Genomic DNA, 15,314 nt, shown 5'->3' on the forward strand with positions numbered 1-15,314 from the left:
CCATTGTACATCGTGTGAAGTGACAGAGGCATTCACAAATGCTGCTAACTGCATACCTGCCAACTTTCCCGATTTAGCTGGGAAACTCACAATTTTCGACGCGTTTTTCTCTCCTGCGACTATTCTATTATTTCTCCCAATTTTAGCTTATTTTTTGGTGAACTTCAAACAGTTGTTTTCAGATCCTGCCATTTCAGCTTTGTACGCAAGTGGCTGGAAGTCCTTCGCACATTTGCTGCTTTCAAATGAAATATCAATGTTTATTAACCCAACAGCGTTGAGCGACGTGTAGCACACGTCTTGCATTAGCCATCTGCTGCTGTGGATTGACGTGTCTGACACACATTGCACCGCATGTGTATTATCGTTCCATCTCGTAAGTTTCCTTCAAACTATAACCAAAGTCTCTTCACAGCCATCTAGATAAAGCTTCATTCTTTCATTTCATGTATCTATTGATCCATTTTAATGAATTTTTGCCACGTTATCGATGTGTAAAATTCATCGACTATTCGCTCGTGTAATTTTTTTGCAATGGCGATGGTAAACAAGGATAACTTTTCTAGCGATGCTATACAAGGCATGTTAAATGAGTGTCTTAGTGATTATGAGGACAGTAGTTATTATTTTAGCGATGATTCTGATGACCGTGATGTTGATATTGCCAAATTAGACCGCGATGAGGATGAAATGATACTGAAGAGACTGTTGTTTCCGACATTATGTGTGTAATTTTTACTGGGATGCCATCGATAATTACGTAAGAAATAAACATTTTGTAAGGATTTTGCATGCCATGGTTTAGCGCTAAATGTCATGCAACCCGTAAAGTCATCAAAATGTTTCTTTTTCTCTTGAACTCGTCCAGCCGATTGTAACGGAAACAAATCACTACACTTAGTGGTGTGTAAAGTTCCGACAAATGTTATTTCCATTTTGGTCGAGGGTAAGGGAGTTGATTCCAGTCAATGAAAATGAGCCATCATGTTGATGAGATTAGTACAAAAACTGAAGTTTAGGTCTTGCTTCGCAAAAAATTGTACCATTGTCACGCCCCTATTTGATTCATATCTTAGAGACAAACTTGAATCGATATGCATATTACCTCACTTCAACGACGAGACTAAAGACACTATATATGATGATGGACTGATAAGCTATTTCCAATATAATCAAAATTGGTTGGAAATTAACAGAGATATGGTATCAAAAAACAGTTTGGTACACAGGTATGTTAGCCTTTAAATGCCCAGTGAAAGCTCCTCCCGCATCCAGTGATGGCTTGATTTTTAAATGCTCCCGCTCAGAAGGGTTAATATGAGAAATGCACGCATATATCGATTGTCAATCTCGTGTTCTCATGTGCTATGTTCATGTTCATTCACATCAGTCTAGTCGATTCTAGAGACTAGTTGATAGATTTGGAGTCTTTTTTAGTAACTTAGTGACAGAATTTCAAAGATAGCGACTAGTGTCTTTTCTAGACTGACTGATTCACGCGTATTGAGCACAAGTTCATACAATTTTCAGAAGGCTTATCATAGACTGATCATCAATTTCTAGAAAAGACACCAGTCGCTATCTAAAGGAGCCATTTGGAGAAAAGTCTGGCAAATTTTAATGTAATACTTGATAAAAATAGCATTGTGCTTGGCATAATCGCGCGGGCGCATGATGCAATATATTAATCTATGCATTTACTAAGTAGTGGCGTCCGGCTCCGTGTCTAAATGGTTAGCGTGATGGTCTTTGGTCACGGGTCCCGGGTTCGAATCCCGGCAGGGTTGGGAAATTTAACCATCATTGGTTAATTTCGCTGGCCTGGGGGCTGGGTGTATGTGTCTTCTTCATTGTCATTTCACCCTCATCACGTCGCGCGGGTCGCCAACGGGCGTCAAATCAAAAGACCTGCACATGGCGAGCCGAACATGTCCTCGGATACTCCCGGCACCAAAAGTCATACGCCATTTCAAATTTTACTGAGTGCATGACTGATTCACATGTATTGAGCATGAGTTCATACTATTTTCGGAAGGCTTATCATAGACCAATCATCTAACATACTTCCTGTGAGGGAATAGAGAGCCTTGTAACCTCCTATAGCAACAGTCAGGTTTTAAGACAATAAGTGTTACAATATATCATAGTGCTCCTTTATTGCACAAGACATGTGGAATAAGCAGTTTTGACCAATTGTCCTCCCGATTTTTCCTGATTTTCATATCTAAATCTCTTAATTTTTGGTTTTGTGAAGTTGGCAGGAATGTAACTGTTCTGTAGGTAATGATTGTTCTGTTGGTGTTTTGGGTACTTTGCCTTCTAGAACATCTACATTATTGGAGAGAACCGTTTGTTACTCTCTAATTCACCATTTCCCCTGCAACCCCTGGAACTGTTTTTAAAGTGGACCCAGTTTTGTCAAATTTTGCAAATGACTGATGTAAAGGAATCTCACCTGCTTCCAGTGACATAAAAGCTTTTAGGAATACAATGAAAATGGACTGTCATAAACACAGGGTTACTTTCTAATTCTTTGCTTGAAAATATTTGCAGAACCAGGTCAATAGATGCTGCTTCATTAGGATCTAATGCTTTTACAACTTCTCTAACTTTCAGTAAATGTTAAAAATAAGAGAGCGCAGACTCAAGCCATGATCCCCACCACGTTAAATAGTTTGTGGTGGTAAGGGAGTATCAGGTGCTACTGTTCTGAATATCTGAACCTGTGATTTTCATAACAGACGACACTAACTTGTACACTAATGGATAGCATGAACGAATAGTATCTGCTATGCGATGGAGTCCATGTGCAAGACATGTTGAGTGAATTAAATTAGGGAAAATAACTTGTAACATTGTCCAGATTTAATCATGTAACTAGGTGTGTCCATTACCATGAGGACTTGCTTACTTGACTTATTTCCTGTTGCTCCCTCTGGAGCATAGAGCCTTGGCAAAATTTTTCCACACAGTACGGTTCCTGGCCATTCTCTTCACTTCGCTCCAGGTCTTCTTGGGCCAACCTCGCTTTTTGGAGCCTTGAGGGTTCCAGTCCAGCGCCGCCCTCTCAACAGCTCCATCATTACCATGATGAGTACATTTTATTAAATTATTTAATTTTTATCATACGATGGATGTAATACCATCAGGCCACAACAATTTCATTGAATCAATGACAAAGAAAGTTGCTGTTATATTGTTAGTGATAGAGATGTGTGTTTACGGTCTTGAGCTCGGACTGGACCGGTTCTTCACTAAGCGAGCTTTTCAAGCTCGACTCGTAGTACAGGGACCGAAGGACCGCCTGAAGTACGATCCGAACCTCAAAGCTCACAGACCAGTTCATTAAATGCTAGCGCCCGTCTATAGCGTAAGTAAAGAAAATGTCAAACTTAATATAAATGGGCAAGTACAAATAGTTGTACCATGTATTTATAAAGAAAAGGTACCACTCAAAGGATATGTTTATTAGTTTAGTAATAATAGCACTGAAATTAACAATCTGTAAAACAAATGCAAAAGTTTGTATTGACTGAACAAGCCTTACTTCCACAACCATTCCTAATTCTATTTCTTTTTGACCTAAACTTCCTTCTTAGTCTCTTTACTTCTCTTATTATGATATAGTGGATCTTTACTATTCCTTACTACCTTTAAAAGGTACAAACCTATTTTCACATTCCTCAACAATTGCTTTAAACCTATCCCAGAGGCCTGTTCACATTTTTATTTACCATTTTCCACCGACCACAGTTACTTTTTAAAAACTCCCTCATGCCTGTTTTATCAGCCATATGGTACTGCCTAATAGTCCTAAGGAGATATTGAAGGAACTTACTAGGAAATTGAATCTGGCAAAGAAGTCAGCTAAAGGATAACATGAAGGCAAGCATAATTGGCAGCCATACAAATTTTAGTGAAAAATGGAAGAGTATGTATAGGTACTTTAAGACAAAAACAGGTTCCAAGAAGGACATTCCAGGAATCATTAATGAACAAGGGGAGTGTGTATGCAAAGATATTCAAAAGGCAGAAGTATTTAGTCAGCATTATGTAAAGATTGTTGGTTACAAGGATAATGTCCAGATAGAGGAGGTCACTAATGCTAAAGAAGTATTAAAATTTACCTATGACAACAATGACATTTACAATAAGATACAAAATTTGAAAACTAGAAAAGCAGCTTGAATTGATAAGGTTTCGGGGGATATACTAAAGACAATGGGTTGGGATATAGTACCATATCTGAAGTACTTATTTGATTATTGTTTGCATGAAGGAGCTATACCAAATGAATGGAATGTTGCCATAGTAGCCCCTGTGTATAAAGGAAAGGGTGATAAGACATAAAGCTGAAAATTACAGGCCAGTCAGTTTGACATGCATTGCATGTAAGCTCTGGGAAAGCATTCTTTCTGATTATATTATATATGTTTGCAAAATTAATAACTGGTTTGATAGAAGGCATCTTCAGCTTTTTTTTTTTTTACAATTATCTCAAGGTTGAGTCTTTATGTTAAACCTTATTTACAAGTATTTGTTCAGTTAAAATGTTTTTATACAATAAAATATCCTTATTATACAAAAAGTAAACATGAAGAAGTAACAATTAAAATGGATCTATAATAGACTAAACGTAATCGCAGTAATGTGCCAATTATATTATGTGATTTGGCATGAAAATTCTGTTTTTTTCTAACACTGCTTGTGTTATTTATGAAAGTATGAAAGTCCTTATAAAGATCAATGAATTAAAAGAACAAACTTACAGTATATTCTCGTAAATGAGAATTACACTACTATTAAAATTGTAATATTGGAGATTTGTAATCTGTTATATGCATCATAACTTGTTGTTTTCACCAAATAATTATTTTACAATAATTCATTATTATATGAAATGTAAAAATGGAGTAATTATCAAAATGGATCATTGGAGTGCTTTTGCTCTGCCAGCGTACGGTGAGCCATCTGGTAACGAATGAACATACCACTTTCTTTGGAACTCTTTGGTCTTCTCTCATTCGCATTGTGTGTTGATACCATTTCAGCTTGCTGGTTTCTATCCTATCCCATAGTTTTGAAATTCCAGTCCTCTTTCTAATCTGTATTAATTTCTGATTCTATCTTGTCTTACCCTATGTTACCTTGAAGGCATTTCATCTCAGCTGTCTGAACTCTCCTCCCACCTGGATTTATTGTTGTCCATGCATCTCGTACATATGACATGTTGGGAATAGGTCGAATACAGACCTCCTTTGCACTTTTTTTTTTTATAACATCTTGGTTCCACAGCCTGTCCCTCACAGTCTGGTAAAAGCCATTAACTTGTTGTACTTTCCCAGTCTCCTCAATTATCTTACCATCTTCTGTGATTCCACTTTAAAGTATTTTAAACTTTTCTTAGCTTCCATTGGTCTTCTGGTTTTCCATTAGTCCTCTGAAATATCATGGCTCCTCAAGATGCAAACTGATAGGAAATAAACTCTCGTAAGTGAATGTATAAAAGTTGTCATTTATTTCATTTTTTGACCTATAAACTTCTTTAAGTACTGTATTTACATGTATATATTTTCAAGATATGTGTGTGCTGGTCTTCAAACTTCTCATTTATATACTTTTATTCCATAATGTTAATTTTTAATACTGCAGAATTCCTTACTGCCTGTTGCAAAATTGTGTGTTATTATATTGGTTAAAACTGTGTATAATCTGGATTCACTTTTAGAATTTTTTTGTTTATGTGGTGTTTTTAGATTCTTAGATTACTTCTTGATGGAGCAATGGATCTAGCTAATATGGTGAATTCCTGTATTGCCGCGTTAATGAAGGAATTGGTAGCCATGAACAAACAGATACGTAGAGAAGAAACTGAAGAGGCACTAGTGGTTGAACGTCCAAAGAAAGGAGTACTTACTGATAGGTAAGTGCTTTATATTCCCAGTCCTGATGCATTGTTTATGTTACCAGATTAAAAGTGACGTTGATATGTAAGATAGGTTATTTCGCTCTGCTGTTTTTCTTTTAAATATTTTAATGAAATTTCATGTTTTAATTGGAAACTTTCTCATTTTAACAAATGGTGATTTTATGGGTAATTTTCAAAGCAGTAGACATCAAAGAAGAGCTTCAGATGTAGGTGCTGTAAACATCAGACTTGTACTTCTCATTTCCAACAAAGGATACCGTTTTGTTTATTGTGCAAGAAATACAAATTATGAAATTGGTTTAGATGTTGTCTATGGTCATTCATCATCATCATCATCATCATTGTACAGTTTCAGTTTCCCAGGTACTGTTAATGACCCTCTTCCACTTCTTCCTGTCCATGTACAACTTGTCATGGAGAACATCATCCACTGTCCATCCTCTGGTAACTAGATCAACATTGATCATGTCCATCCATCAGGTTTTAGGTGTTCCTGCAGGACTTTTCCCCTCCACTTGTCTTTCCTAATTTATTCTGGCTGTTCTTGTAGGTTCCATCCTCATCACATGCCCATACCACCGTAGTCTGGATGTGCCGATTCGGTCTAATAGGAATGTGTCTATTCTGGCTTCTTTCCTCACCTCCTCATTTCTTAACTTGTCCATCTTGGTTTTCTGGATGGTAGATCTAAGAAATTTCACCTCTGATGCTTGCTGTCTTGATGAATCTCTTTTTGTGAGGGTGCACGCTTCAATACCATAGGTCAATATTGGTATGAAATAGCTGTTAAACATCATCAGTTTGGCCGGTTTTGGAATCACGCCATCCCATAAAAGTGTTCTTACTTTTTAGTACAATTCTGATCCCTTTTGCACTCTGTTTGTAATTTCCTTTCTGACCAAATTATCACTGGATATTACACTTCCAAGATAAGGAAAACTATCCATACACTCTAGCTGGTGGTCTCCTAGTTTTACACTTGCTGGACGCCCTTCTCTGTTGACTGCCATCACCACTGTCTTGATCTCGCTGATGTTGAGGTTATATTCCTGGAACTGGGATTTCCATACATTGAGTCTGGTCTGTACTTCCTCTTCTGTTTCACCCCAAATCATGATATCATCAGCAAAGGCCACGGCATTCAGTTCACCTAACTTTTCCTTGATGTTCTTTATTATATTTTCCGTAACAGTGATGAACAGTAGTGGAGACATTGCACTTCCTTGCTGAACTCCACTCTTGGTCTCAAACCATGATGATTGACCTTCCCCAATTTGTACACAGCTAGTACAGTCTTTGTACAGCATCTGAATTTTCCTTAACAGTCCTTCAGGCACATTTCTTTTCCTCAGGCATGCCCAGATCTTATTTCTTATAACACTGTCATAGGCCTTTTCTATATCCAGGAATACAAGACCAGGTTCTTGCCTTTCTCCCAATACTTTACCATCAGCATGTGGGTGCTAAAAATTATATCCATTATTGATCTGTTACTTCTGAATCCACATTGCTCCTCCTCTAACTGTTTTTCAATGATGGTTCTCAATCTCCTTTCTATGATCTTTTCTAGAATTTTTAGCCCATGAGACAGCAGTGTTATTCCTCTATAGTTAGTGAGTTTCAGTCTGCTGCCTTTCTTAAACAGGGTAATTACAATCCCCTTGCTCCATTGTGTAGGTATTTTGTTGTCTGTCCATTCGGCATGTAGTACTCTGTGCAGCCATTGTTTACCTTGGATGCCTGCTGCCTTTATCATGTCCACATTCACTTCATCTGCACCGGAATATTATCTTTTAGGCATGGATTTTAAGGCTGTCTCAGTTTCTGTCCAGGTGATGGGAGGTTCTTCATTGTAGGCTTGGATTTCCGGTTCTGTATTTTGTTCTTGAACTGGTCTATTCAGTAGGTGGTCGAAATGGTTCTTCAGGATTTCTCTCATGTCACTTTCTGTCCTAACCAGATTTCCATTTTCATCTTCAAGTGCCTTCATGGTATTCATTGGTTTCCTTTTACCCCTGATAACACTATACAGTAGTTTATTATTGCCTCTGCTGTCTTCCTCCAGTTTCTGAGTGAATATATTCCATGCCTTGGTCTTTTCTTCTGTAACTGTTCTTTTAATGTCCAGTTTCTTGTTTCGATATAATTGTTTGAGGTTTCTGATCTTTGCCTCGTCTCTAGTAAGATCCAGTTTATTTTTCTCCCGATCCCTTTCTTTCCACAAGAGATTTCTTTCCCATATTGCTGCTCTCACTCTTTCATTCCACCAAGGTGTTGTTCCTTCTCCCTCGTTTTCATACTTGTTTTGCCACAAACTTCAGTTGCTTCCTTAACCAGTGTGTCCCTTAGTCTGGTCCATTCTGCCTCTCCATTTTTCCTTTCATCTCTTGGTAACAGGGTTCTTATCCGGTTCTGATACTCAGTTCTCTTATCTGTTTTTCTGGAGTTCCCATCTTCTTGTTTTTGTTCTTCTTCTTTTCTTCATGGGGCCTCTAAATATTGGTTCCTAATTAGCGTCGACCTCCGAGATCTTTTGCTACCATGTTTTTCCTTCATTCCCACCTAGATATACCTGCTGCTTTCACAAAGCTGCAGGTTGTTCTTATTGGGTCTTCTTGGATTTTCTCTCTCTCTTCACCTGGTAATCCTAGAGTAGAGAGTCTGATTCTACCCAGCGCCTTACATTAGAAAAGTATGTGTTCAGCTGATTCCTCTGCTTCATTGCATTTCTTACATATGTTGTCTCTTATCACTCCAATTCTATGTAGGTGTTTTTTCAAATGGCAGTGTCATGTCAACAGTCCTAATACCCATCATATATTTTCTCTGCTGAGTTTTGACTGTTCTTTAGTAGTGCTTCTTGTTTGGTCCTTTTATCAGTTCCTTTGCAAGCCTGCATCCTGGAGGATTTTTCCAGTTTTCCATTTGTTTCTTTTGTACCCATTTTCCTATGTGGTGTTGGACTTGTCCATAGGAAATCCTGCATACAGGTTTTGGGCCTACAAAATGTGTTTCTGCCCCTTTCCTGGCCAGTTAATCTGCCTTTTAATTTCCTTCTATACCTGCATGCCCTGGTACCCATATTATTTTGACAATGTTGTACTTTGAGAGCTTCAGGAGAAGTGAGTGGCAATACCAGACAATTCTGGATATTATCTTGACTGCCTCTAGTGCCTTGGTGGCCACTTGGCTGTCCGTAAAAATGAAAATGTTCTTAGTCCTATAGTTCATTTTCAGATTTTCTTCAAGACATGTTGTGATAGCTATCATTTCAGCTTGAAAGACTGTAGTTTCTTTGCCCAGGCTCATCTGGATTGATCTCTCAGGTCTTCCATTGATAGCTCCTCCTGTGCCATCCACAGTCTTTGAGCCATCAGTCCACCACACTATATCTTCTTTTTCAGTATTCCATTTGTTGATATCCCAGTCTTCTTTTTTTATCATCTGGGTCTCAAACGGTTTTTCAAAGTTGTACTTTGGTATCATATGATCAGAAGGCATGTGTAGAACTTAGTCTGTTATTACTCTGTCAATTTTACAGTGTCCTAGATTGGGTCTTTGTGCATTCCAGCACTCTGATTGTGCCAGTCTATATGAACTCATTCTCGCCTGTCCTTTTATGAAATTGCTTAGTGATGGGAGGTCTAGTAAAGTATTGTAGGTTTCTGTCAGTGTAGTTCTCATAGCCCCATTTATGGCATGCCATTCTCTGTAGGCTATCCAATCTACTGCCGACATTCCTTGACTTACTTTCTGCCACCAGATGATTGCAACGTAGGCCATCAACGGTCTAAGGATCGTTGTGTATACCCACATTACTATCGATGATCTTAGGCCCCATGTCTTTCCAACAGCTCTTTTACATGCATGCAGCAAGTTCTTGGCCCGGGCTATGTTCCATTCTATATGTGGATCCCAGGTTATATTTTTACCTAACACTGTACCTAGGTGCAGTGCCTGTTCTTCCACATATACCAACAGCTTTAACCATAAGGAGGAATCTAAACGGGTAATCAAAGCCTGTTTTCCAGTCCTAAAAGCCTTCAATTCTGAAGGCCACGTTGGCCGTGGCAGAACAGAAAAGCAATGCGTGATCAGTTGCCTGTCTCCGCCAAGGCAGGTCTATGTACATTGGGACCCTTAATGTTTCAACAATTGGCCGAAGAACAGCCAATCAGCTACCCCCGTTCCAGCATAGCAGACTAATAGGCGAGCAGTGCACCACAGCCTGCACTATATAATGATTTGGAATTACAACACAACTTCATTCCACTGTGAGCTTCGTTGCTGTTAGAGTCAGTTGGAGCCCTTGATAATGCCAAACACAGTCTTCGGTGAAATGTTGGGACCATCACACGCTCCTGGACCATGGCATACAATCCCAGAAAACGCTGACATGATTTTTAGGTTGCAGTAGTTTGTCAGCAGAACATATGCCTTGGAACTAATTCGTAGTGCACCCTTTAGGAATAGTTGCTTTGGAACACATTCTAATGACATCAGTAAATTGATCATATGTCTCTGGCATGGGGCTGATTGTATTGATCTTCTGGTCAGGTAAGGTAATGCAATGTTCCCAGTTTGCGTTTTTATAGTTGTGCCCTCTCCTGAAATCAACAGTATGTGGTCTTACAGCTGCTAATAACTGGCACATTATGAGACGATGCTGCAGCTTGGGAATAGGAAGGCAAACAGACTTCACACTGATGGGCAACCCTTTCTCTCACAAATATAAGGTCTGGGTTGTGACCTCGCTTCCACCTTTGGAGGGAGTTTGTTGTCTTGAATGAGGGAAGTTAATGTGATTCTTCCCATTCTGTAATAGCATTCTGGCAGTAGCTCCATACATGACTGTTGAAATCACTGATGAAGAAAGACACTTTCTACAAGCTCTGCACGTTGCACCTATCTCTAAGGATTATCTGAATTCTTACATATAATGTTACGTTGGTTAATGTGGTAACTCAAATCTTCCTTATACCGCTTCAACTTGTTTTCTTCTCTATAGCTCACATGACAGATCTTCAGCCCCAACAGCACATTTCTGCTTATTTATTTGATAAACCCTTGGTTCACGTTAAACTCACAAAGTAAGAGCTTTAAACCCCGATAGCGTCTGTCACCACCTGCACTTCACCTGCTCATCTAGTTTAAATTTCTAAAGCTTTATCATGTTGGCATTCACCAACAGAAGCTAACAGACCTCGTAATTCTTCATGCCATCCGCACCCAATCTATACCTGCCAGTTGTCACCCTTGCATCCATGTACCATGCCTTTGAAATGCCATTGTAGATTATGTGAGATAAATTATTTCCTCCATCAAGATTTGCATATCCTTTGTTTCTCACCTTTTAACAAGCCAAGCTACTGCACATGTACCTACAGATCCCTTCAATTCTTGATAACATTTTCACCCACAATCAACCCTCAGAATCTCCACACATCCAGTGCTCCTTCATGCTGAAATAGCTTAGGAGCAAGACTTTTGATTTTCATTGTGGGACTACCTTCTCCCCATCTCACTGTAGTGAACTTTATTCCATTATATAAAACTGTTATCCCACAAACTCCAGTCCTGAATCTTTTACGGCTCCCTTCTGCATCCCATCCATGAGTACACATACAAATGATGCAACAACTGCCTCCCCAAACCCCACACATCCTTTCCTTTGTTGCTTCTTTTGACTAGTTTTTCAATGTCAAAAGTTAATTGTTATCTCTCTCTCTCTACCTTTGTAGTTTGGTACAGGCTAAGATTGCACGCTTTTTTTTGTGCCACCTTGTACTACACTCTTCTTTCTTTTTAACCCCTTAAGCGGGGAGCTCGGTACACACTAGTTCACTCTCAGGTGGGGAGCGAGTTCCCTGATTGATGAAAATATTTAATTACTTGATTAAAAACAATCTTAGATTAAAATTAACTATTGAAGGGCCAAACGAGAAACATTATTTGAATATAATGAATTTAATTGTTGAAAAATTTGATTATTTTAATTTGTCAATACTTTGTGCAAAAACGTACTAAGTGCTTTCACACTGTGAAATCGAGATTGCTTCTTCCTAACAGCAAAGCTCTGGTTTTTGTTTATACAGTAACTTTCACCTGAATATTTTAGGCAGTTTACTATCAATCTCTGCCTGTAAATAAATGTTTCTGTATATGTAAATTGTAGATTTACAAAGTTTACATGTACTTAAAAGCTATACAATGGAATAAATTATAATACTCACGAAATTTTCTGTTATGTTGGTTAGCGCTTTCGAGGGATCAAGTTTATATAGCCTCCCTAAAATTCATAAGTGACATAAACGGACTATATTACACTACAATACAGGTAATATTTACAGTATTTACAGTCTTTACAGTGTTATGTCTTTTACAGCTGTTCATTATGATACACACGGAAGCAGGTCATGTTATATAACCTGTCTCGCCTTCGCATAATTTATATAATTCCATTCCGAAACGCGATCGTTTTCTTGTTACGTAAACTTTCCACCCTAGCCACCCTTTACATAGCAAGAGGTTCTCATCAATTGACATTTTGCCATCAGGGGTATAAGCTTCCGAAAATTTTGCTAACAGGTGGTCAAATACTGGATTTATCTCGTATATTTTGGGAGGAATTTGTGAATTATTCACCTCATTGTCAGAGATATGTAAAAAGCTGTGGAGGAAAATCTAATAATAATAATAATAATAATAATAATGATGTTATTGGCTTCACGTCCCACTAACTACTTTTAAGGTTTTCGGAGACACTGAGGTGCCGGGATTTAATCCCGCAGGAGTTCTTTTGCATGCCAGTAAATCTACTGACAAGAGGCCGACGTATTTGAGCACCTTCAAATACCACCGGTCTGAGCAGGAATCGAACCTGCCAAGTTGGGGTCAGGAGGCCGGCCAGGCCACTCAATCTGGCAAGAAAGAAATCTCTTCTGTGTCATCAGCTCATAGAAAATAGTTCAAATACCACCGGTCTGAGCCAGAATCGAACCTGCCAAGTTGGGGTCAGGAGGCCGGCCAGGCCACTCAATCTGGCGAGAAAGAAATCTCTTCTGTGTCATCAGCTCATAGAAAATAGGCGTAGTGAACAAGCGATTGCGAGAAATAGTGTCCTAATTTAGGTTTCTTTACAATTCCCTGCGGCAACAGAATGGCCATAAGAAGCTTTATTTCGTCCTTATTTGCCCAGACACGGTCTTGATCCTTTCGTCTTACTAAACTGGGTTTTATGTGCGATTTCCTGCTCGGCATCTTTTGTCTGTTCAGCTATGTTCTGGCATATCTCGTCATAACAAAATTATTAAAATATTTCGCTCAGCTTTGTTTTCCCTAAAAACACTCTTTACATCACAGTGGAAATTTGGATCAAAGCAGAAATTTCTTTGTCCTTTTCAGTATAAGTTGACCAAGAACTTGCAATGGTTGGATTGTAATCAGTATTGGAAAATTCTAAATTCCCATGGAGGGAATTAGATATTTTTCACCGATAGAGCATGTCAAAACATATCAGATGTAAGGCTTTCCAGGCGGTTGCTCTATTAACCAGCGTTTCGTCTTAGGTCTGACACTAGACTCGTCAGAGTGGGATGTGTCAGACCCTACCCACTGACGCTGGGTGTATGCAGGTGAGCTTATCAGAAGCCTATATATGAGGCACAGTCTGATAACTGCATACGGGAGATTTATCTCCACTCTAGTGTCAGACCTAAGACAAAACGCTGGTTAATAGAGCAACTGCCTGGAAAGCCTTACATCTGGTATATAATCAGTATTATCGTCGCAACTGTCACTGTCATCATCGCTACTTGAACTGGAATCGAACACGTGTAGTCTTTATTGCGACTTCTGAACATTCGCATCAGCTATGCTTAAATCCTGTATATTCGAGCCTGCAGTACTTATTCCAGGTAATTTCCTGTCACGAATTCCCCTTCGGCAGAACTTACTTCACTAATATCACAATTCTCACCACTAAATTCCAACATTTCGTTTATCATGACCCGTAAATCATTTTCCTCTAACAGTGGGGGCCGGTAATTCGTTATAGATATTTTAGCGGAAAAAATGTAAGAAAAAGGATCGAATAGAACCCTGGTCTCAGCAGTCTGGACGGAAATCATGAAATATGACTATTACGGATGCGTACAATAATAAAATGTTGTGTAACTTGCGATAAACACACACTCGAGTTGTGAAAGAAGAACTCGAGACTGGGGATAATAAATCAGGTGACAGTTCTAAAATGTCATCAGAGAGGTCTGTTCAGTGTCATAATCTCTAGAAATCCCTTCTACAGCAATATTATTACATCCAAGAGACGATTAGGCTATGAGCTAAAGCTTCTGCGCGGAGCTATTAGGCCGTAGGTCGTTCTTGCCCAGACTCGGCTGCATTCTTTATGTTGCAACTCATGGATGACAGATTAGTATTGGGAGAACATAGTTGAAAACATTCACATCAGAGGGAAGACTCAACCAGAATACGCTGCTGAAAAGAAAATAAGCCTCTGCAGGCAGGCAACTGAAAAAAAAAATTGAATCCGCGTATATATCAGTGTTCCCCACCGAGCAAGCGACTTGCAGCCGCGGATCTCACCGCATCGCCCACCGAACTGGTTAATGTTGATAAAACATTGAATTATTTCTTATAATACGTCAATTGCTCTTGTTCTCTAGTCTTCTCTCTCCAAGTTTTTTAATGACTTGTTAGCGTTATTCATTTACATGTCATTTTATTTGTGTACAGTGATTAAGACACTTCTTTCTGAAATTAACACTATGAGCCTGGACGACTACCCTGTGCCGGCATGATTTAAACTGTCAGAAAAAATCACAGTTTTTGCAGTATAAATAAACAAATTCATATACATACTCTAGAAAAAGTGGACTATCACATGAAATCAATTCAAAAATGCAGACCTTCAGCATTGGAAATAAAATCAGGCTACAATATTGGTACATTCTGTTATCTTTGTTCAGGCACTTGAATTTCTAATTCACTCAAAAAAGTTCAATAGTTTTCATTCACTGAACAACAGAATTACTCATTGTTATTCCTAGTACCTAGCTTTGGTATAGTAACACTCAGAACATTCTCCTATGCAAATGCCTAATGTAGCATCTGGGCGAAAATGAAAATACTAAATGGATAAATGGTCACTAGGATAAAGTATCACCACCTACAAAAAAAAAAAAAAAAAAAAAAAAAAAAAAAAAAAAAAAAAAAAAAAAAAAAGGAAGAATTAACTCTGTAGAGCAACGAGCAACTCCCTCTCCCAAGGCGACGGTCATCAGGCTGACGAGGCTCCAGACTTGCTTTATAAGCCTTACCTGTTACTGTTTACCCCTGAAATTAAATTCGGATAGCATGCCAAGTT

The 15,314-nt window shown here is 38.7% G+C and overlaps 1 protein-coding gene across 1 annotated transcript in view; it reads left to right on the forward strand.

Annotated features, from left to right (window-relative positions):
- The window catches only part of HUWE1 (HECT, UBA and WWE domain containing E3 ubiquitin protein ligase 1), a 1,366,532-nt gene that overhangs the window by 1,240,036 nt on the left and 111,182 nt on the right, over window positions 1-15,314 (forward strand). Inside the window, exon 51 of the mRNA XM_068226019.1 lies at window positions 5,757-5,923. Within this exon, the coding sequence (XP_068082120.1) occupies window positions 5,757-5,923 (167 nt within the window). The remainder of the gene's footprint in view (window positions 1-5,756; window positions 5,924-15,314) is intronic.

Source organism: Anabrus simplex, chromosome 2 (assembly GCF_040414725.1).
Source record: "Anabrus simplex isolate iqAnaSimp1 chromosome 2, ASM4041472v1, whole genome shotgun sequence".
Classification (NCBI taxonomy): Eukaryota; Metazoa; Arthropoda; class Insecta; order Orthoptera; family Tettigoniidae; genus Anabrus; species Anabrus simplex.